General features: G+C 46.6%; 1 protein-coding gene across 1 annotated transcript; it reads left to right on the forward strand.

The window, feature by feature from the left end:
• The first annotated feature begins 17,222 nt into the window (after nt 1-17,222).
• Nucleotides 17,223-22,179, forward strand: DLX5 (distal-less homeobox 5). Its single transcript, XM_061586173.1, has 3 exons — nt 17,223-17,686; nt 19,595-19,779; nt 21,371-22,179. The coding sequence occupies exons 1-3, from the start codon at nt 17,326-17,328 to the stop codon at nt 21,695-21,697; spliced, it is 873 nt and encodes a 290-aa protein (XP_061442157.1). The 5' UTR covers nt 17,223-17,325; the 3' UTR covers nt 21,698-22,179.
• Nucleotides 22,180-23,675: the final 1,496 nt, after the last annotated feature.

A 23,675-nucleotide genomic window follows, 5' to 3' on the forward strand; every position in this document is an offset into this window, starting at 1 on the left:
ACTTTAATTGTGCAAAGTGAATTTGGTGGTGTGTGACAGAATCCCATCTGCAAAATAGTGACAGTGTGGAAGCAGCCTAAATAGCTGTTGAATTTATCTTTAATCATAGACATGCCCATTTGAGGCTGGAGAAACACATGCAGTTGTCCTGAGTTCAGCACATCTCCACCTCTGTTTTCTGAAATCAGGCGCACAGAACATTAGTTAAACTCCACCCCTTTTTACTCCAAAACCTGGGAAATTGGAGACTGAATGTGCTTTACCTTGAAGTCAGCTTCACACAGACTCCAAAACTGATCAGTAACCCCATTGTGTGTCTGACTGCAAGACTTTGCTGTAGGCTCAGGCAGAGATGATCTGGCCCAACGCTTTGCTGTAGGCTGCCCGAAAAGGTCTGACATCAGCAGTGGGAAAGGGAGATGTATCCAGCCGTGGCCAAATATGTTTCAGACCGCAGCCAGACAAAACAGTCTCGCTGCTTTTGAGACAACTAGTGTGCATGTAGCCTGAGATACAGGAATTCCTCAAAGGAAAAAGCACAGTGAGACTCATAATCAGACCTCCTTTGCATGCTCAGATGTGCATGAATCCCTGAGTGAATCCTTATTTCAAGCAGGCATCTGTGCAATATCCTTGAATGAAATTGAGAACTTTGCATGCATGCAGCAATCATGTTTTCAGATGCACAACCCAATTCACTGCATATTTACTGGGTTTAATGAGGTTTACTCATGTGAAACTATGCATAGGATTGTAGCCTTACAGCACAATCCCATAGATGTGTGTGATGCAGAAGCAGGAATAGGCGAATGTGTCCATTTTGGTTTCTCAGTTTCTCATTTTTTCAATCTTAAGTTCAGCTCTCCACATTTCCACATCAGTCCTCATTTTTAAAAAAAGTCTTCATGAAAATTTATCAGCATTTTAGTGCAAATTTCTCCTGATATACACATTTTTGTATGCAAGTTTGCCATATACACACATTTTTCCCAAGGCAATCTTCCCAAATATAATGCATTTTTGTATGTTATTTTCACTCATCTGTGTATTTTATGTACGCTTTACCCTCGTATGTGCAATTTTTAACACATTACTTGCAAAATTCAGAGAAGTGCAAATTTTTAAGGATGACTGTGTTTTGGTTCACATATTGTTTCAGAAAGTGGGAATTAGGTAAGCTCACCTTTCAACGAAAACTGAATGGAATTTCTCCCCCATCCCTACTAAGGATTAAGTCCAATTGAGTTCAATAGGATTTACTCCCAGGTACATAAATGTAAGATTGCAGTTTCAATTACCTGTTATCCTTCTGAAGCCCATCAGGATTATTTATTTTTTAGATTTCTATCCCACCCTTCATAATTTCCATGATCCCAGAGTGGATTATGCAACTCCCATGCCAATCTCTAGAACTTCAACTTTCTGTACACTGGAAGAAACAACCCTTTCTCGTGCCTCAAGTCATTTTCCTTCAGATGGAGTCAGCTTTAAATCAAGAAGAAATCTTATTTATGCAGGCAGGGGTTTTAAAAAAGAAAGAAAGAAAGAAATTGAAGTAAGTTTTGCTCCTAGCCCATCTAGAATTTCAGTGAAGGATGAGCATGTAATTTGTTAGAGGCTTCTGAAAATGTTTGCCTGAACCACTAAGGAATAAAAACAAGCTGGAGAGGAGGATTGTTGGTCTAACAGGAAAGAATAAAAAACAGGCTTTAAAATAAAATCATATAATTTTTCTCCTTTCAGGGAAGTGGTTCCACAGAAATGTGTTCTGCCTTCATCTTACGATCCAAACATGAGTAATGTCAAAAAGGTCCACACTGTGGAACTCATTAAAAATACTTCATTAACCTCCATATTATTGAAACTGGTTTTTAAAATGCGATTTCTCCTTCCTCCATCCAAAAAAAAAAAAAGTAGCTGAGTATTTCTCTTGTGCACACACACCAAAAAAAAGAGTATGTTTAAAAAACACAAAATATTCAAAATGTCAATGTTGTGACAACATCTTTCCCCAGCTGAATTATACGGTGCCTTGAGTCATCAACTTTGCAAATGCCAAATTCACATACAAAGTAACAACAAAGACTGACGTTACTATTCAGGTCACAGATGTATTAAGAAACAGATGTGATTTCTTTAAAGAGTTGATCACCCATTTCTCTGTTTCCTGCATAATCAAGACTCCCACAGAAAACTGACACTTCAAGGTCTTTCATACATTTATATCTTTAAAGAAACAAGCGTGCCTGTCGCCCTGTCAGTTGCCCCTTGTTGAAAAAACGATTGACTTTCCCACTGTACCGCTTCTGCCTTCTACTGGGCTCAGGAATACACCAGGTGCGTCCTGTGTGCGCAATTGATTATTCTGCGTTACGCAGCAGGGATGCCTCTTATCAAAGTCTGGTTGCCCTGCTTGCGGTGGGGAGACATACACATGTAAGGTAGAAAACACAGCTGCAGAAGTTTTTATTATTATTATTTCATTTTTGTTTTGCCTTAATATTCCAAAATTATACAAATGCAGAACTATGGAGGGATGGGGAAGATTCCATAGACCCCTTACTTTTATGGGAGCAGGGTCCCAATGTCTCCAGTATCCTACGGACCAATCAGCATGAAAGGGGAATGTGGTGGCCACTGAGAAGAGTCTTCTGGAAGCTATCATGGTATTCTTCTTGCTGAATCTCAAAAAGGCATACCCTCATCCTGCACTCATCACTCAGCAGAACTCCAAAGAAAGTAAGAGACTGGAAGCTCACTTTATTGTATAATCTTGAAGGGGGCATGGCATGACTATCCGGATGGGACCCTGCACTTCTGAATTTGCCACTATACTACTGTACATCCTCTTGTAATGGTTGATATCCAGTGTTAGGCTGCATACACATAATACATTAAAACCACATTTAAAGCATGTGGGTTCCCTGAAGAAACAGAGAGAACTATAGTTTAGGCCTCACAACACTACAGTTCTCAACACTCTTAACAAACTACAGCTCCCGAGGCCATGTGCTTTAAAGGTATAGTGTATGTTCACAGCCTTAGTCATATGCAGAATGTGTCCAACAAAAGCAATGGACTTAAGGAACTTATGTCCATTGATGCCAATGGGTCTGCTTTGAGTATGGCATACTTGGCTATTACTCAGTGTTAATGGGGAACCTGTGGCCTTCCAGATGTTGTTGGACTCTAACTCCCATCATCCCCCATCATTGTCCATGCTGGGTGGGGCCAATGGGTGTTGGAGTCCAACAAGATCTGGAGGGTCACAGGTTCCCCACCTGTTTTAACAGCCAGTACAGGAGTGGAAGTTGTTAACAAGTGACTGAAATCCTATGCTGAAGTCAATGGGACTTACTTTTGGATAAGCATGCATAGGATTACACTGTCAATATACAATCTATGTACGATACACAAGGTACAGAAGCTTTGTTTGCATCTGGCCACCCTATGACTGAGGTAAAACAGCTGGATTGAGGAAATTTACCAATCTGTTGGGGATGGAGGGCTGCACAATGAGTGTGGCAGCAAGCTTAGCCATTCAGATGCTGCCTTTGGGGTTGTGGGGCCAATGGGTATGCCTTAATGGAGAAGAGGTAAAGTGGTATCTGAATGGCTGAGCTCACTTTCACTCTCATTGCAACTGTGGGGAAGTTTTAAAACTTTGGGGAAGTTTTATAAAGTTAAACTGAAATGGCTATAGCCTCAGCTACTGGCCGCAGTGCATATTGTAGCTTGTGATCATGGGTTTTAGTATTATTATTATTTAAAGGAGTCATTTTAAGGGGAAAATAAATTGCATTCTGTCTGATATCAGCCCAAAAGTTTGTATGAAAGCAAAATAAACTGCAGAGAAATTCTAATAGGCATTATTAAGCCTGGCAAACTCAAATAAGTTACTCAGAAGCCACACCATCACATGTGCAAGATCATTTGTCAAATCAACCCCCCCACACACACACACATACTTTAGCAAATTAAAAAAATGTAGGAAAGATATGAAGGACTGCAAGGAAAGAGTTCTCATACTTATGATGCTGTATTTCATATTTATATTTGCTTATACTTTGAAGAATCAATAGCCCTATTCAGGTGTTCCAAATCCCTTACACAAGGGTAGGGAATCATTTGCAGCCTGAGGGCCATCTTCCCTTCTGGGCAACCTTTCAGGGGCCACATGCCAATGATAGGTGAAGCCAGAGACAAAAGTGGGCAGAGCAATGAATGTGAATTTAACCTTTGTACAACAGGCCAGTTTTGCACACCCCTCTCTAACCTCCATCATCCAGGCAAGGAAGGAAGGAGCACTGTCATAAGTGAAAGATGCATTCCAGCCAGGCAAAACAGCTCAAGTGTAAAGCAAGGCCCAGTGAGGGGTGCAGCTGGGGGAGAGTGGAGATGAGCACACTAGCTCTCTCCCTTGTGTCCCCATTGTCCTCCACGAGTTGGAGGACAGCTTCTGATGCAGGGAGCTTGGTCTACTCATATAGGTTCCCAGGCAATACAGAACCCTGGAAAATCAAGGTTCTAAATTGCCCAGAAAGCCTACAAAAGTACAGGAGACTCTGTACCACAGACGCTGGTCCTTCAAGTCATGGAGGCCCCATCTGCACTATACATTTCAAGCAGCATTATTTCACTTTAAGCAGTCATGGCTTCCCCCAAAGAATCCTAAGAACTGCTGTTTGCTAAGGGTGCAGAGAGCTGTTAAGAGACCTCTATTCCCTTCACAGAGCAAAATTCCCAGAGTAGTTTAACAGTCAATCCATCTTCCAACTCTGGGGACTGTAGCTCTGTGAGGGGAATGGGGTTCTCCAAACAACTGTCAGCACCCACAGTTCCCAGGATTCTTTGGGGGAAGCCATGACAGTTTAAAGTGGTATAATGCTGCTGTCAATGGGACTTAGGAGTAGGGTTGCCAGATTCAGGGCCTGAGACTGATCCTGTATCTTTAGGAGAAGAGAAAGTCAGCCAAGTGCAGGTGTTCTTGCAACACTGTAATGGGAAAAACCACGTGGAATTCTCCCTTCCCCCTGCACACCTTTTAAAGATACAGAAGACCTCTTGGTTGCCAGGCCCGGCCCCCAAGAGGTATTCTGTATCTTTAAAAGTTGTGCAGGGGGAAGGGAGAATTCCACCTTGTGGTTTTTCCCATTACAGGGTTGCAAGAACACCTGCACTTGGCTGACTTTCTCTTCTCCTAAAGACACAGGATCAGTCTCAGGCCCTGAACCTGGCAACCCTAGACTGCAGTGATGTAAACAAGGGGATATGATGTGCTAGAGGTGGCAGGGCTTGCCAGTATGCCCCGCTTTCCCTCACATGAGGAAAAAGTACACCTAAATGTTGCTACTGTTTTATTTGTATTACATATTACATGTTCTGTTCCAAGGTAAACAAGAATTGATTATTTCTACACATACAGCAAACTCCAATATCCAAATATAGGCTGCAATCCTCTACACACTTACCTAGGAGCAAGTTCCATTGGACTCAATGGACTGACATCCAAGCAGACATGTCTAGAATTGTACTGTTACTCTTTTAGCAAAACAGCTCAGCTTTCCAGAGCCCCCCATGGAGCCTTATGTTATTGTAACAGTGTGTAAACACCATTTAGAAATGAGGTTGGGAAAATCAAAAGGGTGTTGCAACAGAGACTGAGAAGGAGGCAATCTGGCAGAGGATTTCATTAAAAATGTCAACATTTGGCAGGATCATGACACATTTCCTGAGTTTTCATTTGGGCTTAAGTGTGCAGTGATATCTGAAACAAGCAAAGAATATATGGAGGGAGACTGTTAAAGGCAACAGCTACTGAGATCCAGAAAAGAGTTTCTATCTATGGATACAGATTTCCAAGAGCTGCTTGCAGTTAGGTTTGACTGGACTGGGCAGGAGAGATGTCTGTAGTAAGATTTATAAAGTGATTCCATAGATCTTGACATTTGTTCCACACTAATGATGCTGAGATATTGCTTTTCTGTAATAAACTGGAAGTGGAATTAAGAGGTTCTACATAGCAATTAATGCAGCACTATGTTCTCCAGCAATGCCTTTCCCATGGAAAAACTCCTCCTGTAATGATTATTTACAAGTAAGACTCATTTAGCAAAGGTCCTTTCCACGATTAATTGAAAGTTTCCTGTTTGCTGGTCCTGCCTATTGTTTTCTGTTCCTGTTAAGGGGCAGGAGATGGAGGCTGCAATCCAATACATGTCTGCTCAGAAGTAAGCTCCATTTGGTCCAATGGGACTTACTCCCAGTTAAGTATCAGTTGGACTGCAGCCTTAGTGATGAATAGCCCATACTTGCCTTTGAATAGCCTCACTTTTTACCTGTGTCCATTTCTATTCTTCTTCTGGAGGAAAGCTTTTGTTTCTTATTTCCTGACCTTCAAAAAATCATTTTCATTTTTTTTGTAGGGAAATAGTGCTATCTTGCTGTAAAAAAGAAAAAATGAGAGGTTGCTAGCAATTAAAGCCTCTCTCCACTGAATCTATGATCAACAGGAAGAAATAAAATGGCCAGGACCAGCAAACTGTAAGCTTTCAACTAAAGATGCAGGAGACCTCAATAGCACTTTGCTTATCCACTCTGGGCAGGCTAGTGTTGCAATTACATTATATTGCCCCCCAAAAGAGAAAGAAATCACAATCAGGCTTGGAAAGACCCAAGGGGACAACACAGAGTTCATTGACTGTGGGAGATGTTTAATGTGGACCAGGTGGCAGACCAGAATTTATCCCTGAACCTGATACTATCCTAAAGAAGAGGTGAGTAGATTATAGGCTTGTGGGATCTCCTTTGGTTTTTTTGCTAGAACCCCAAGATACACCAACTGGTGTAAAGTATACACTTAGAATTAAAGAATTCTGAGTCCAGAAATTTGTTGTGAGTACAAAAATGGAATAGAGCTCACAGTTCTCTTACACAAAAATGCACTCCTATTTTGTTGCTGTAATTATTAAAACTACCAGGAGTCAGAAATCCTTGTGGTTCTACTGCAAATCACCCAGAGGTCAGCCAGTAGATCCTGATCTACCTTCTGCCCATCCCTGTCGTAATAGCCACAGTCTCTCAGATTAGAGCATGATGGGATACCAAATCAGAGAAGATGTGACTTCCAGAAATGCCAGTCCTTTGCAAATTGAACATCGCTTAGCAAGTCCCCCTAAGGATAATTTGCCTTTTATTGTTTGATGGCTTGTTTGTTTGTTTCATCAACAGAACCTATTTTGTCTAGATAGCTCAAGCTATCATCTGGAGCTGTTTACTCTATGATCAGCATCTCCTTCCTTTCATTCATGGCACTCTGTGGTTTGGTTTGCACAGGCAGTTCCCTTCGCTGGCTACCTAACTTCTCCTGTATTTATCACAAACTCCTTCTTCTTACCTTTAAGCAGAGGTTGGCAACCTCCAGTCCTCCAAATGTTGCTGGACTACAGTTCTCATCATCCCTGACCCTTGGCCATGCTACCTGCAGCTGACAGAGTCCAGTAACATTGGGGAGTTCCTCATCCCTGCTTTAACATTCTCCACAAACTTGCCTCACCTGATCTCTTGGGCAGTGTTAGTTTACGATGCTCCTGACCATCCACGCCTCCAGCTTGATCACCCAGTAGTCTCCTGCTCCCTTTAACAGCTCTACCCACTCTCCCTGGCTGCCACTGACACATAGAAATGTCTCTCTCTGAACATGCAAGCAGTGCTACCTCTCTCCCCTTCAAATCCAGTTTCAAAACCCAACTTTTTCACATGGTCTTTGGTTATGTGCTGTCTTCATTCCCAGTTGTGCTTTCAATAGGGGTTCCTCCAAATGACCCATTTATTAGGCATGCTCACGCAAATCTTACGTGGAGCTTAGACCATATCCAGTCTTTACTGCTCACTCATTCCGACTTGTTTACGGGGAGGTTATACTACAATGAGCATTCATCCTGCATTCACCATGATTTGCTTGTGGGTGTTTATATTGTTATGTAAATTTGTATAAATGAGCAGAGATCATAGGTCTGACATGCGCGTGTGCCAGTGTGTGTGTGCCAGTGTGCGTGTTTACCTAAGTGGCAGGCTTTTATCCTGCATTAGGATCACTGAGACTTAAGACTTAGTAAAATAAGAAAAGCTACTTTATTTATAGAAATACATAGTAGATAGGAAAGGCATACCTAGTTCTAACTAACTAAGTTAGAGGTGCAATGCCCAGATGTGGGTTTTGCCCTCATGGCTCAGGAGAGAGAGCAAAGACAAAGATGTCTCCTTTCTCTCAGACAGTCGCAGAAGAGAAGAATAAGGAAAGGGTGGAAGGAGGAGGGGCAGATAAGCTTCCCTGAGCATATCAGTTTACAAGGAAGGAAGTTAGTCAGAGCACAGCACAGGTAAAGGTAGGTAAGCCTAGCCAGCTGGAGGACCGTAACTCTATCTTCCTTCTGGAACCCAAACAAAAAGAACCCAAACAGGAGTTGCTCTTGCTCCACTTCCAACATATATATCTTCCCATCATTCATTCAGTCAGTCATTCCACACATTTCAGTGCATTTCCCCATCACTTTCCTGACCACAAAAGTCTGCTCCTTTTTTTAAAAAAAGTGGATCTGTTATGCTAGGGACTTTGGCCTTCCTGATGTTGCTGAACTACAACCTCCATCAGCCCCAGCGAGCATGGGCAATAGCTAGGGAGGATGAGAGCTGTAGTTCTGCAACCAAAGGTTTCCCACACTTGCACTAGGGTGACAGAGTGCTTTAATCCACTCTATTTGCATTTACCTAAATTTCCCAATATGCCCTTGAATCCCACCTGCAAAACACATTCACATATTTTCTTCCCTCCCTTGCCTCATCTCTGCCTTCCTCCTCCCTATTTCTCTCTCCCCCCCCCTTGTCTAGTTTAGACAGTATGCTCCTTGGGGACAGGGAACTGTCTACTGTTGCCCAGTATGTAACTCAACAAAGTGCCATGTACAGATGGCAATGCATCCTCATCATTGCCTTTATTTCTGATGTTCAGGGTGTGAGTGCCATTTCTGAGGTCACCAAAACACCACCACTCAAACACCACAGAGGTAGGTATCAGCAGCCTTGAGTAACCCCCCAAGGTTTGCAAAAGTAATATATATATGAGGGGAGGAGAAACCAAAAACAGCCTAATGAGGCCTCAACATGCTGTTTGGGGGTGGTGACAGAGGGGGAACGAAACAGAGTGGCTGGAATCTCCAGCAGGAGCACTCCGCACTGCAACATTCCAAATTATGGAATGATCTCCTTGACTAGGTGCGCCTGGCACCAACACTGTTATCTTTTCAGCGCCAGGTCAAGACTTTCCTCTTCTCCCAGGCATTTTAGCATGTGTTTTTAAATTGTTTTTTTAAAAAAAATTAAATTGTGTTTTTAAATTGTTTTTCTGTTTTTAAATTTGTATATTTGTTTTGCTAGACCTCCCCTTCGTGGGACTAGCTTCGTTGATTGTATGTACTGGAGGTTGGGCTCTAAGGGCAGTTTAGGGATCCTGCTCGTGTACCGCCCGCCCCACTGCACGGCAGACTCCCTGGCCGAGGTGCTCGAGGTGATCTCGGACGTGCGAATGTTGTCCCCAGAGCTGTTAGTTCTGGGTGACTTTAACATACACGCTGAGACCACTCTCATGGGAGCTCCTCGGGATTTCCTGGAAACCATGACTTCCTGGGAACTGTGCCTTAGTAATACTGAGCCCACCCATGTAGCCGGTCATACTCTTGACCTTGTATTTGTCCCGGGGGGGGAGGGTAGTGTGCTGAAGTTGGGGGCTAATTCTTTTACCCCTGTGTCATGGTCAGACCATTATCTGGTAAAGATGGATCTCTCGATGCTGCATGCCCTCTGCAGTGGTAAAGGTCCTATTAGAATGGTCCGCCCCAGGCGCATGATGGATCCAGATGGTTTCCTGACAGCGCTTGGGGAATTGGAACCTGCTGAAGGTTGCTCGGTCGAAGCCCTGGTGATGGAGTGGAATAAGAGGATCGCCGGGGCCTTGGACCGAGTGGCTCCGAAACGTCCTCTCCCCCTGAACAGAACTCAAGTAGCACCATGGTACACACCACGGTTGCGTACATTGAGACAGGAGGTGAGACGACTAGAGCGGCGGTGGCGGAAGTCGCGCTCCGAAGATGCCCAAACACAGGTCAGAGCAGCAATAGCTGCCTACCAGGTGGCGGTAAGGGCAGCAAAGAGGAAATTCTTTGCTGCCTCTATTGCGTCAGCAGAGTGCTGTCCAAGGAGGTTGTTCCAAGTGGTCCGAAGCCTGGTCGGTCCAGTTGCTCAGGAACCCTTGGAACAGTCTAAGGCCTCCTGTGACAAATTGGCAAAGCACTTTGCTGATAAAATCGAGCATCTGAGGAGCTCGATTCCGTACGCCGTGGATACAGTGAGTGAACTAGAGTTGACCAGTTGCAAACCGGTCAAATGGGAGCGATTTCGGCCTCTTTCTTCTGAGGATGTGGACAAGGTGCTCTCATCTGTAAAGCCTACCACTTGTCTAAATGACCCTTGCCCATCATGGCTCCTTATGAGCTGTAAAGAGAAATTGGGTGAGGGGATCAAGGCAATGGTTAATGCATCCTTGCAAGAGGGTGTTATGCCACTAGCCCTCAAGGAGGCTATTATTAAACCCATCTTAAAGAAGTCCTCCTTGGATCCCCAGATCTTAAACAACTTCCGCCCAATTTCAAACTTACCATTCTTGGGCAAGGTCATTGAGAGAGTGGTGGCAAATCAGTTGCAGACACACTTGGATGAAACGGATTATCTTGATCCATACCAATCGGGTTTCATGACTGGACATGGAACTGAAACAGCCTTGGTCGCTCTGGTTGATGATATGAGGAGGGCATTGGATAGGGGAGAATTCACCTTCCTTGTCCTCCTCGATCTCTCAGCGGCTTTTGATACCGTAGACCACAGTATCCTTTTAGATCGCCTGGAGAGTTTGGGATTGGGAGGCATGGTTTTACAGTGGTTCCACTCCTTTCTCTCTGACAGGCACCAACAGGTAGCATTGGGTGAGGAGGTTTCAGACCCTTGGCCTCTCAATTGTGGTGTGCCACAGGGCTCTATCCTCTCTCCCATGCTATTTAACATCTATGTAAAGCCGTTGGGAGAGATCATCAGATTTGGGCTGCAGTGTCACCAATATGCGGATGACACTCAGCTCTATCTCTCATTTAAATCTTCACCGGAGAGGGCTGTGGAGACCATGTCCAAATGCCTGGAATCCGTGAGTGGATGGATGGGCAGGAACAGGTTGAAGTTGAACCCTGATAAGACCAAGGTACTACTTGTGGGAGACAAGGGAGGGTTAGGAGATGTTGACCTGGTGTTTGATGGGGTGAAGTTGCCCCTACAGGACCAGGTCCGCAGCCTCGGGGTTGTTCTTGATTCCAGGCTGTCCATGGAGGCTCAGATTTCGGCTGTGAGCCGGACAGCTTGGTATCAATTACATCTTATACGTAAGCTGCAACCCTACCTCCCTGTTCAACAGCTCTCACTCGTGGTACATGCCCTGGTCACCTCTCGATTAGACTACTGTAATGCGCTTTACGTGGGGTTGCCCTTGAAAACGACCCGGAAATTACAACTTATACAGAATGCAGCGGCGCGCATACTTACCAACAGCCGCCGCCGGGACCACATCACGCCAGTATTACTTGATCTACACTGGCTGCCGGTTGTCTTCCGGGCCCGATTCAAGGTGTTGGTATTAACCTTTAAAACCCGAAACAGTTTCAGCCCTGCTTACCTGAAAGAGCGCCTCCACCGCCACCAACTATGCCGCCCAACTAGATCAGCCACACAAGGCTTCCTCTCAATCCCGCCAACCAAAACAGTTAGGTTGGTGGGTACTAGGGAGAGAGCCTTTTCTGTGGTGGCCCCCACTCTCTGGAACTCCCTCCCATGTGATCTCCGACATGCCCCTTCCCTAGATGTATTCCGCAAGGCCCTGAAGACGTGGCTATTCCAACAGGCCTATGAGGTCCTTGGGACGGGTAAATCTACATGATTTTGTCATCTGTCGTATGCTGCTAATATAACTGTTTTTATATGTATCGATGACTGTCCAATATTTTATTTATTGTTATTATGTGATTGCTTTTGAAATTGTTGTATTTTATCTCATTTTAATGTATGTCGCCTAGAGTGGCTAATTGCCAGATAGGCGACAAACAAATTAAATATTATTATATTATTATTATTATTTAATGTTTTTAATTGCTGTAAACCGCCCAGAGAGCTTCGGCTATGGGACGGTATATAAATGTAATAAATAAATAAATATTTTATTGCATGCCCCATTTGTTGTTCCTGGGAGTGCTGCGTCCGTTGGAGGGGGGCATAAATGGAGGTGGCCTTTTCTGAGCTTTCCTATGGCTTTGTTTGTCCGTGTAATTGCATGAGATTCGATTACCTTACCAGGCCGTCAATGGGTGCACCTGCCACTGGATAAAGACGGCAACACTTAGCATGCAAAGAAAGGATCTAAGAGTCTTCAACAATCCTCTCTTGTGCCTTGACTCCAGACTTCCGGCTCCTTCTGCGGGGGCCTGCATATAGGCAACACGCCTCTGGGCCACAAGATGGCACTCTTAGTAAAGACTTCAGCCGCTCTTTAACTGCCTTTTGTGATGCTGAAAATAAGTTACTAAAGAAAAAAAAGACGGGGGGGGGCAAAGAGGGAGAATGACTCCCATTCTTCCTACGTGTCATGCCGCTGGGATTGCACCGAGGTTCCTTCCTGCCCCGTTTAGGATTCTTATTTGTAGCAAAAGAGAGGCTGCTCCAATAACGCAAATTACAAACTCAGCAGAACACCAGTTGGGGTTGATTTGAATGCTTTTTTAACCCCCAGCCCACAGTGCCGCCGCCGCCACAGGCTCCTGCCGTGACCACTTCAGCCAGCCCCCCGCCCCGCGCCCCCTGCCACTCTCCATCCCTCAGTCCGCGATCCCCGAGCCCTAAACAATGAGCAGATTGTGCGCGACCAAACCGGCTCCCGCTTTCTCGCTGCAAGCTCCCTGGACTCTCGGCTCCGGATGTGCCAAATATAAACCACCGAGTAAAGCAAACGAGGGAGTCCAGAGAAATCGGGTTGGGGAAGAGGCAGCAGGCGAGTCGCCGAGGGAAGGGTCAATGATACGTGTCAAACTAAGCATCTCTGTTACAAACGGATATTATTATTATTATTATCATCATCATCATCATCATCATCATCATCATCTGAAAGAGTGATTCCCACCTCCATTTTAAATAAAAGCCAAATTAAACTTGGACTTTTCCAACCCTTACACGGAAATCCCCGTCCAGTGCAACCTCCAGAACGAAATTCTCGCCAATGACTGCGTCCACTGGATCCAGACTGCGCTGCTTTTCCCTCTGAGCAGCGCAACCCTGCACATGTCTACTCAAAATTAAGCCCCGCCACGGAGGTCCGTGGGACTAACTCCCAAGTAAGTGTATGCAGGATTGCAGCCTGAAAACTACCCTCAATCCAAGGCTCATCTAACCAGGGTCACGCGCGATCCAATACAATCTTGTACTTGGAAGTCAGTCCTGTTATATCAAGGCTCCTCTAGTAAGGATGTTTAGGGCTGTAGGCTACATCTGAGAGAGTCCCAAGGGATGCTCGGACTTGTTAAGCACACGGCAAGAAGCTGCTGAAGTCAAGGGAATTTAACGCCAAGTGCATCGGTCTGAAATGGGGATGGTACCGCATTGAAGCAATGAAGAGGGCTGACGCGATTCAAGAAGACTGAAGTTCCAGTCATTGGGAGAAAGGTGGCCAGCGATGTTTTGTTTTGAATCTGTTGGATTAAATAGACGGTGTCTCCAACAGGCACCGTATAGATCTGGTAGAGTTGTAGATCTCTATCTCGTTCTCTTCTCTCCGCCTTCCCAAGGTTGTTCTCTCCTCCAGGCCTTTTCAACATGTATACGCTTAATGAGGGTTTATGGCACGCGTGGGGGGAACCCGCGGCGCTCCCGGAGTTGCTGGACTCCAGCTCCCATATCAGGCCCAGCCAGCATGGCCAATGTTCAAGGATGATGGGAGGTGGAATCCGACAACATCTGGAGGGCCACAGGTCCCCCGCCCTCCCCGTTTTATGGCACCCACAGTTCTCCCGACCCATCGCCTGCCCACATAACCCCTTTCAAAAGCCTGCCCTTCGGACTAAATGGCGCCGAAGTGGACATTTTTCATCCCCGTTACCCATCACCCCCCGTGGTAAATGGATCCCCCTTCCAACCAGCGGTAGATGGGCGTGAAAAAAAGTTATTTGCCACTGATTTAGGTAAAGGGGTAAACGGTGAGGGATTTGCTTGAAGTGATTTTAGAAGAGGAGCGGCCATTTCCAAAACCAATAAGACACTGGTGTCCAACACACACACACACAGAGACAGACACGGCAGAGGCGCGAGAGTTACCCAGCTGGCTGCGAGATCTTGAGAGAGCAAACAGTCTAAATCTGGAGGGCAAACAGCGTGGAGAACAAGCGGTAGCTCCAGGCCGCTGAAAAACAGCTTTGGATTTGTCTGCCTGATGTCTTGTTAAAAAACATCAGTTCCTGCAATTGTAAAGGGCCTTTGATGTTATTCCTGGAAAAAAGATACCCCGTGGGCTCGCCTACTCCACGGGTGGGAAACTTCAGATGCTGGAGGCAATGCGGCCCTCCAGGCCTGGCCGTTCGGCCGTGGGATCCTGCCCAGGCCACACAGCTCAAGGGCCATGTTTTGCGCCCTCTTCTACTGATTGTACCTGGCTGGAAATGTGTCCTAATACATCTTGCTTACCTTGATGGACAACAGATAGCAATGTTGCCTGGCCACGCCCACTTTTGCCCTGCCCACCATTGGTATGCGCCTCCCCTCAAGGTTGACCAGGCGGGAATGAGGCTCTTAAGCTGAAAAAGGTTCCCCACCTGGTCTTATCTCGAAGAGTTCCTACTGTAAATTAATATTTGCCACCAAGCAAGCTTTGTTAGACCTCTTCGTCTTTAAAGGCAATGGATTGCATTCACCTAAGTAAGTCCTACTCCGCGCAGACCCGTTGAAATGAATGAAGCTAAGTTAGCCGTGTCTGTTAACTTCACTGGGTCTACTCTGAGTAGGATTGGATTGTTTCATAGCTTTCAGGAGAAATTGAGACGGACCTTCTTTGCAAGGCCCGGCGCAGCTGATGGACTCTGCTTGGCTGTTCCAAAGGACGCTTCCCTGACCCTCTCTCCCAAGTCAGCGCCTGCGGAATAGCAGCCTGAGCCTGTGTCCAGATCTCTTAAACGAATTCAGGAGGCGATTAAGATTAATGAGGTCTCCTTAGAGCGGGGAAGGGGAGCCTGCGGCACTCCACGTGTTGCTGGACTCCAGCGCCCCTCATCCCTGACCATTGGCTGGTCATTGATGGGAGGTGGAGTCTAAGAAGGCCACCAGCTCCCCGCCACCGAGCTTAGCAAAAACAAGGTGCTTTCTTCAGAGCGAGATCCAGCCAGAGACCTGCTTAAATAGTCCATTCCGGGCAGTCCAAAAGGATGAATCTTACGGGGCGGAGGGAGAATATTGAAGAGGAAGTGGGGATCCAACGTGTTTCTCCATGGAAACTCGCCCGCGAGCGCCGACACCCACCCAGATCTTTCCTTGTAGTTCCTAGTGGTTGCCGGTGCCCTTTGGAACTGATAGGGCGGAAGACGGAGAGCCCAACAGTAGGTGGAGCCAGAGGCCGTGACAGGCAGAGGCAGCTATGCTGGTTTTGCCCCTACTAAGTTCTATAATGAGAACACTGAGACAGGGCGTGCTGACAGGCAGTGCGTCTCCCTGGACTGGACGGACGGCAGTAAGAAGGCAGGCTGGTGGGCGTTGGCTGAGGGCAGACTATGATTGCCAGCCTCACTAGTCTTGCACAAATCATAGGGAATGGGTGGCAGAGCCTGTCACTTGTTGGGGAGGGGGGGATAACGTATTTTATTCACGGAAGTCAATGGATCGCTTTGAACCACTTCCCCACACGCACACACGCGGACTGTTATCAGTTGACCTGCCAACACACACGCTCTTTCCCAACAGCCTAACATATTCTGTATAATATATTGGGGGAGGGTTCCCCAGTTACATCCATGCGTGTTACTAGGATCTATGTGTGCTTACTCAGAAATGAGTCCCATTGGAGTAAATGGTGCTTACTCTGTTCAGAATATGGTCTTCATCTAGCCTTGATTTGATTTCAAAGAACTTCCCTGCATTTACAAAGATCACTCCAGATTGTCATTGAAATCCGGAGTTAAAGTCCCCAAGACTCCAACGGGGGCTCAATCCCCACTATATTGTTGTTGTTATTCATATATTATTCATTTATATTCCTCTTGTATGCCAAAATGGTTGCTTTTATTACCACTAACAATCCAATGTTGAGCATGTTTAGCCTGCAGAAATCCTTGATCTGTGACAGTTCTGCCAGGTGGGTCTTTTATTATCCCCATTTTGCATATGGGGAAACTGAGGATCCGAGTCAGATCCAAGGTTATCTATGGCTGAGTAAAAATACGGATTCAGCTCTGTCTCCATTCTACATCCATTATATCCTGGCACCTGCATTATTGAAATACACACACAGACACACACACATAATATGCATACACACACACACATATATCACATGTATCCCACATTTAACAATTGCACAGAATCGCCTCATAGGGGAATGCTGGTTGTCTGTTTTTCCTAGAACATCCAACCCCGCTAAAGGCCCAAATAAGCCCTTCTTTCCAGCCTTCTGCAGCACCTTAATCTTGCAACACGGGTGCCAAGCATTCACACATCGCGGAGAGTCACTTGGCCTCTAGGGCGCTATTTACCGCTCTCTGTGTATTGCACAAACCTCGACAGTTCTCTTTTCCTAACGCCCTAAAAATCCCCATTCCCACCCTCCGCTAGAGAAGAGAACCCCGCGATAATGGTGCTGCTCGCATTCCCTTTAAAAGAAGGAGCTTGAATGGAACTTAAAAAAAAAAAGGAAAGAAAGAAAGCAGAGAGCTTTGTTGTGCTAAACTAGTTGGACAAGTTAGGGTGTCGCTGCTCCTGAGTGCTCTGGCCAATGGAACCCAATCCACCCTGCTGTGCGTAAGAGCGCAATTAAGGATTTAACCAAGCCTCTACGCTCCCTGCTAGCAGTCTGCCAGAGCCATAACCAGCCCCAGAGAGCTCCCAGCCGCCGCCGCCGACGTCTCCTCCTCCTCCTCCCCTCCCTCCCCCCGCCATGGCTGCCTAGAAGACCCAGCCGCCCGCCTGCTTTCCTGCTTCCCAACTATGACAGGGGTGTTTGACAGAAGAGTCCCAGCCATCCGATCCAGCGATTTCCAGGGCCCTTTCCAGACGGCTGCAGCCACCATGCACGGGCACCCGCCTCAGGAGTCGCCAACTTTGCCCGAGTCCTCGGCGACGGATCCTGACTATTACAACTCCCCAGGAGGAGCCCCGCACGGCTACTGCTCGCCTTCTTCGGCTTCCTACGGCAAAGCGCTCCATCCTTACCAGTACCAGTACCAGGGCATGAACGGAACCGCCGCCAGCTACCCCGCCAAAGCCTATGCAGACTACAGCTACGCCAGCCCTTATCACCAGTACGGCGGGGCTTACAACAGGGCACAGAGCGCAGCTAGCCAGCCAGGTGAGAAGCGTCGGGGAGGGGGCTGCGGGGGGGGGGCGCAGCGTTAGTGGTGGTGGGCAGCCGGGCGCCGGCTGTGCGGCAATAAGAAAGAGCGTTTTGTGCCACATCGGGGAATAGAATCCCCTCGCGATCCTGGATCACCGTGGATCCTTCGGATGGGGGTGCAGTCTTCACACACACACACACCATCAGCCACTTTCGAATTGGGGGTGGTGAAGAACGTTCAGCCTCCCGGCTGCCTTGCAAAAGCCTCGTTCCCGACTGAGAAAGAGACCATCAAATCTGGATTCTTTGTTGTCTTCAACTCCGGGCTGGGAGGCAAGATATTAGGGGCATGGATAGACAGGCGCCGACCTAGCATGTCCCCTTCCGGCGCTGCAGTAGTAGAAAAGCGTGATAAGTCGTTGGGATTTCTAAGTAGCCAGATATCTAAACATTCCCTCCCCCTCCCCGCGAAGATTTTATTGCAAAGGACTTGAAAACTCGGTGGGGTGTCTCTCTCCCCGCCCCTAAAAAATCGCCCCTATCTTCACTCGGCGATTTGGGTGGGAGAACAAACGTTGTAGGGAGAGGCAGAGGAAGGATATGATTTCATACGCCTTCTTTCTCCCCACCCCCACTTTTTTTAAAACTCTCCTGAAGTGTGGGACTAATATTAGCTTCCAAGGTCGGATGAGGGATGAATCCCACACACCGAGAAGCGCGGTTAAACTGTTTCCTTGTGGGTTCAAGAAGCAAACTCAGGGAAATCCAGATCCAGGCTGGAGCAGCAAGTCTTCCCTCCCCCTCGCGCACACACACAACCTTTGTGAAACAGACTCGTCGCCCATCCGATGCGATACTGGAGCAATTTCAGCTTAAGGCAGGGAAGCCTTTTCTGACATATTTTGTTTTGTTGCAAACTCTCCAATTTCGCAGACTTTGTTTTTTTAAAGGTATTAAAGATTGGTTCCATCACACCAGCAGCAGCACTTCTGCAATTTGAGTGTGAGCGTGCAGTGCTTGAGATGCGTAGTTTGTCGCTCTCATCAAAGGGGAGGAAAAATGCCAGTGGCGCGTTTAGTATTTGTAAAAGGAACCAGACGCATCTGTGCCGCCTTCTCTCTCTCTCTCCTCCTCCCCCCCTTCCCCGCGGCCGATCGGCGGCGAGATTATTCTGAATAATCGTCTCTCTGTTTGGACCGGATTTGGCTACTTTCGGCTGAAACCGAGGAGAACCGTTGGGGGGGGGGTCTTGAACTCCCTAGACCTCGACATTGCGTGTCCTTAGTCTACAGAGTCTGGGTTAGGCTGAATTCATGAACCTTCAATTCACAGAGAGAGAGCGCGACTGTGTGTCTGCCTCTATGCCTGAAAAATCAATAGACGCTGGTTTGGGACTTAAAAATAAAAAACGCCTGGGAACTTTGTTGCTTGCTTGTTTTGTTTTTAATTGCTAGAAGACCAAACTGTAATATCTAATCTGTCTCTCCATAAGCCTCTTTTACTATAAACCGATTAGCCAAACACCCCCCTTTAGGGAATAAAGCATAAAACAATATTTCGGTGGAAAGGAAATTCGCCGCTTAAATTCTCTCTCTCTCTCTTCTCTCTCTCTCTCTCTCTCTCTCTCTCACACACACACACACACCACACACACACACACACACACCCTTGGCAAGTAATAGCCAGGACGGCTGTTCCTATCTTGTCCATTGCCCTCCCTCTCCCAATGTTCTAGGGGTCTTTCTCTGCAGCCAAAACATCTCGCGTTTGTTTGTAAACTTGGCTGCTGCCACGTCGGGGTCAGCGGTTTAGCTCCCGGCCTATCCACCCACCTGCCTTGGGGTCTTCCTGTCTTCTGCGGCTGGCGTCCTCTTACCCAATTCTAAGCCTTCTTTCTGTTTTTCCTTTTCTGCCATTGTTCAGAAAAAGAGGTAGCTGAGCCGGAGGTGAGGATGGTGAACGGCAAACCAAAGAAAGTTCGCAAACCAAGGACTATTTACTCCAGTTTTCAGCTGGCGGCCTTGCAGAGGAGGTTCCAGAAAACCCAGTATTTAGCCCTGCCCGAAAGAGCCGAGCTGGCCGCTTCGTTAGGCCTGACACAGACACAGGTAAGGCCAAGGGCCTGGGGCGCTGTCTTTTTCTCTGTCCTAAGTATAAATAGACCCAGCTCCTTTTGCAGTCAGTCGTATTTTAAGGGCCTCGTTCTGCAGTGAGGGAGCTGATTTCCCTGGTTATTTTTTTAAAAAAATTAAAATCTCACATTCAGATGATTTCTCATTTGGAGATCGCGGTATGCCTTAGGGTCAAAAGGGCACACGATGAAGGAGGTTTTTCTTTTTCTTCTTCCTTGTGCTTCTCTCCTTCGCTTTACTCTAGATCCCCGAATCCTGCTTGTATTGGTTTGCGAGACTGTAGTGACATTTAACATGTAAACAAACAAACAAAAAAGAGGGGGGGGAGAGAGCGCTTACGTTTTCAAAATCAATACAACTGAACGCCACCAGCCGAAATGGGGGAGGGGTTTGCTGAGGATCCGGCGAGAGTTTGAAACGTGCCTCGTGGATTGTTGAAACTACACTGACTGGCGGGTGACTGAATGCTGGGGATCTGGGCACTCGGTCTTCACTCCAAATCCGTCTTGTTTCCAGAGCGCAGGAGGTTTTGGTTTTGGTTTCTTAACTGTAGTTGGAGGCTTTTCGGCCTTGTTGCACAAAAGAAGGGGGGGGAGGGAAAGCGAGTGCACGTGGGTGGATCTTCTGCGTTAGGAGCTGGCGAAGTGCAGCTGGTCGAGGGAGGGGCTGCTTGTCAGGCAATTTCGGCTCATGGGGAAATATTACTTTGTGTCCCCGGTATCGGGCTGGTACTGGGGGCGCTGGGGGTGCTGTTGTGTTGGAAGCACAAAACCGGCTGCAGCAGGAACAAAAGCAAGGGAGGGAGGGTGTATTGTAGCTAGAATCGGCTCCTTTTCCTTGGCAGACATAATCATGCAACGAGTGGTGTCAACGGGACTCCCCCACCCCCTTCTAGCCTTTGTTTCTGCTTGCTTTTCTTTCATTAAAATAGGGTTTTTTTAAATCCCTTTTTTTAAAAAATACCGCAGGGTGGGAAAAGTCAGGCCTCCTGTCCAAAAATAAGAGAAGTGGGAGTGGCATCATCAGAGCCCCGATCCTGCCCCTCTAACATCTGGTGGCTCAAGGGAGACCAGATCTAGCACGTGAGCACGATGGTCGCTACTATAAATATATATATATATCGTATAACTGAACACTGGGGTCTGGGCAGTCCTCTGGATTTCATTGCTGAAGGCTTCCCTGCATATCACACGCTACAGGATCTCTCTGCAAGGGTCATTTGAATTTTTTTCTCCTCCTCACCTTTATCCACAAACGCGTTTACTCGGGAGCAAATCCCACTGGTTTCCATGGAAACCGCTTCCTTGGGAGTCACCCTCGTGCTAGACCCCACGTTGACTTGCAGGCAGAGAACATGCAAAGATTTAGGGTGTACCCAGCTGAGGCCCTGGGCCCTTTTTACTTAGGAAGTCAAGTGATACTGAAATCAAGGCCTCCAACTACACGGGTTTTAGAACGGCAATGTTCCGTTTTGTTTTAGCTAGCTTCGTTTCCTTCTTTCTTGTCGCCTGCTTGGATCTGGATCCCCACCTCTTCACTTCTGCTCGCTCTTTTCTTCTTCCTTTAGGTGAAAATCTGGTTTCAGAATAAAAGATCCAAGATCAAGAAGATCATGAAGAATGGCGAGATGCCTCCGGAACACAGTCCCAGCGCCAGCGACCCCATGGCTTGTAACTCTCCCCAGTCTCCCGCGGTGTGGGAACCGCAGGGCGCCGCCAGGTCTCTCAGCCACCATCCTCATGCTCATGGGGCAAACTCCAACCCCTCGCCTGCCTCCACCTACCTGGAGAACACCTCTTCTTGGTATCCCAGTGGTAACGCTCTCAATGGCCACCTGCAGCCCCACACTTCTCTACAGCACCCCTTGGCTTTGGCTTCTGGGACAATCTACTAGAATAGGATTCCTTTTTAGACCCTCCGTTCCTCGCTTTAAACCCTTTACTTTTTTTCCTTTCTTTCTTTTGGACATTTGTCATTTTGTTGATAAAGGGAAAAATGCATACAGGGGACTGTTTTTTAAAGGAAAGGGAACTCTGCAGGATGAAATGTGTAAAGCTTTTGCATGTAACTTATTGCATTTCAAAGGAAATTTCTCAACCTCTTTTGTTTTGGGGTTGTTGCTTTTTTTAAAAAAAAGACAGATGGACTTCTGGGTTGTTGTTTTTTGGGGGGGTGGGATTGTGATTTATTTCATTTTTTTCATCAATTGTGGACACTTTCAATGGTGCCTTGAAATCTGATGACCTCAACCTTTTTCCAGTGACTTTTTCCTCCCCGATATCATTTTAACCCTGTACATAAGTGTAGATAGAAGGAATTAAACTGTATATTCTGAATAAATAAAATTATTTCCACCATGAGAACAGGAAAAGAAAAGGAGACTGTTCCCTCCTCTGTTTGTCAAAAGGGACTACCCAGGGTGGGGGCGATGTTATCTCAGGTTCCTTCCCCAACTTTTGGATTTATTTTATTGGGGGGGGTTGCCTTCAGGCTCGGATAGCCAATGAAAAGCTGTACTGACCTTACAGAAAGGGTCTGTATTAAAGATACCCCTCTAGTTTAAAGCATCTATGAACTAAAGGGCAGCCTGCTTTCTCTCCCCCCTCCCCCCCTCCCCCAGTAAGGCTAGCAAGCTTTACAAACGGCGACTAACACTCGAACGAGAATGACCTGGAGATGAAAAGAAACGGGCGGTGGGCAGCGGGGGGGGGGTGTCGTTCTGTGTGCTTCTTTCTCTGCATTCTGTGATAAAAGGCAATTATCCGGGAGAAAGGCAAGCATCCCATCATCTAATTATACAAATTACACTTCCTTCAAAAAAGAAAAAAAAAGCTCCTAAATAAGGCAGAAGACTAAAATGTGGACCATCCACAAGCACTCATCTCGTTTCTCTGGGTTGGGAACAAAGGCGATCTGCTAAACGGGGGCTTCGGGTTGTTAGTCAAGCAAGCCTTGCAAACGGGCAGGCAACGGCGATCGGGATATTTTCCCTAAGGACGCCCTCTCCCCCCACCCACCCAATCCCACCATTCAATTCCGGACGAACCACCAGAGGCCAATGGAGAGGGCACCTGGCGAGAGAAAGGGCACCCGCGGGAGGTCATCCACACGTGGCATTCCAATCCTGGAGCTGCACGAGGTGTGCAAAATGGACAGGGAGACGTGGGAATATGGCGTGGCGTCTCCTACTGATTGCTGTCTTTTTCTTTGTGCCGACCTCAGAACAAAACCCTCCGCCCTTTCCCCCCCCCCAAAAAAATTATGTCTCTCTGGATCGCGTTTTGGCCGGTCTGGTTCTCTTCGCAAGAGGAAATGTAGAAAGGGTTCAGAGCATGCCTGGGGGAAGTAGTTTGTGATCCTTTCTTTTTAAATTCCCCTTTCATAGTTTGTGTTGGAAACCACTATCCAGTCTGTGACGAGGAGCCATAAACGGGAGATAAAAACAGCCGCGGAGAATAACAGTGGGTTTTTTTTAGTTAGGATTTATTTATTTATTTATTTATTAAAAAAAAGAGGGTTAGAACATTTTTTTTAAAGCCCATAAAAATTTACATCCTGTCATGTGATGATTTCAGTAAGAGATGTTCCAGGGTTTGGAGACAAAACCTGAAAAGGCACGCTTTGTAGCCTCCAGCAAATTTACCTGTCTCTAGCCCTTTTCCTCTCCCATCCCCCCTCCTTTCTTTCTCTTTTTGTTTCCCATTTTAATTTAATCTAAAAGAGAGAGAGAGCCTGGTTGTTTTGTAAGAGATTTGGGAGAACAATATTTGATTTTTTAAATTTATATAAAAATTAAAATAAGATCTTTCCTCTTTTGAAACGTGTGTGTGTGTAAAAATGGACAAAGCCATACATGTCTCACTCTATTGTTC

The sequence above is a fragment of the Rhineura floridana genome, chromosome 10 (assembly GCF_030035675.1).
Source record: "Rhineura floridana isolate rRhiFlo1 chromosome 10, rRhiFlo1.hap2, whole genome shotgun sequence".
NCBI lineage: Eukaryota > Metazoa > Chordata > Lepidosauria > Squamata > Rhineuridae > Rhineura > Rhineura floridana.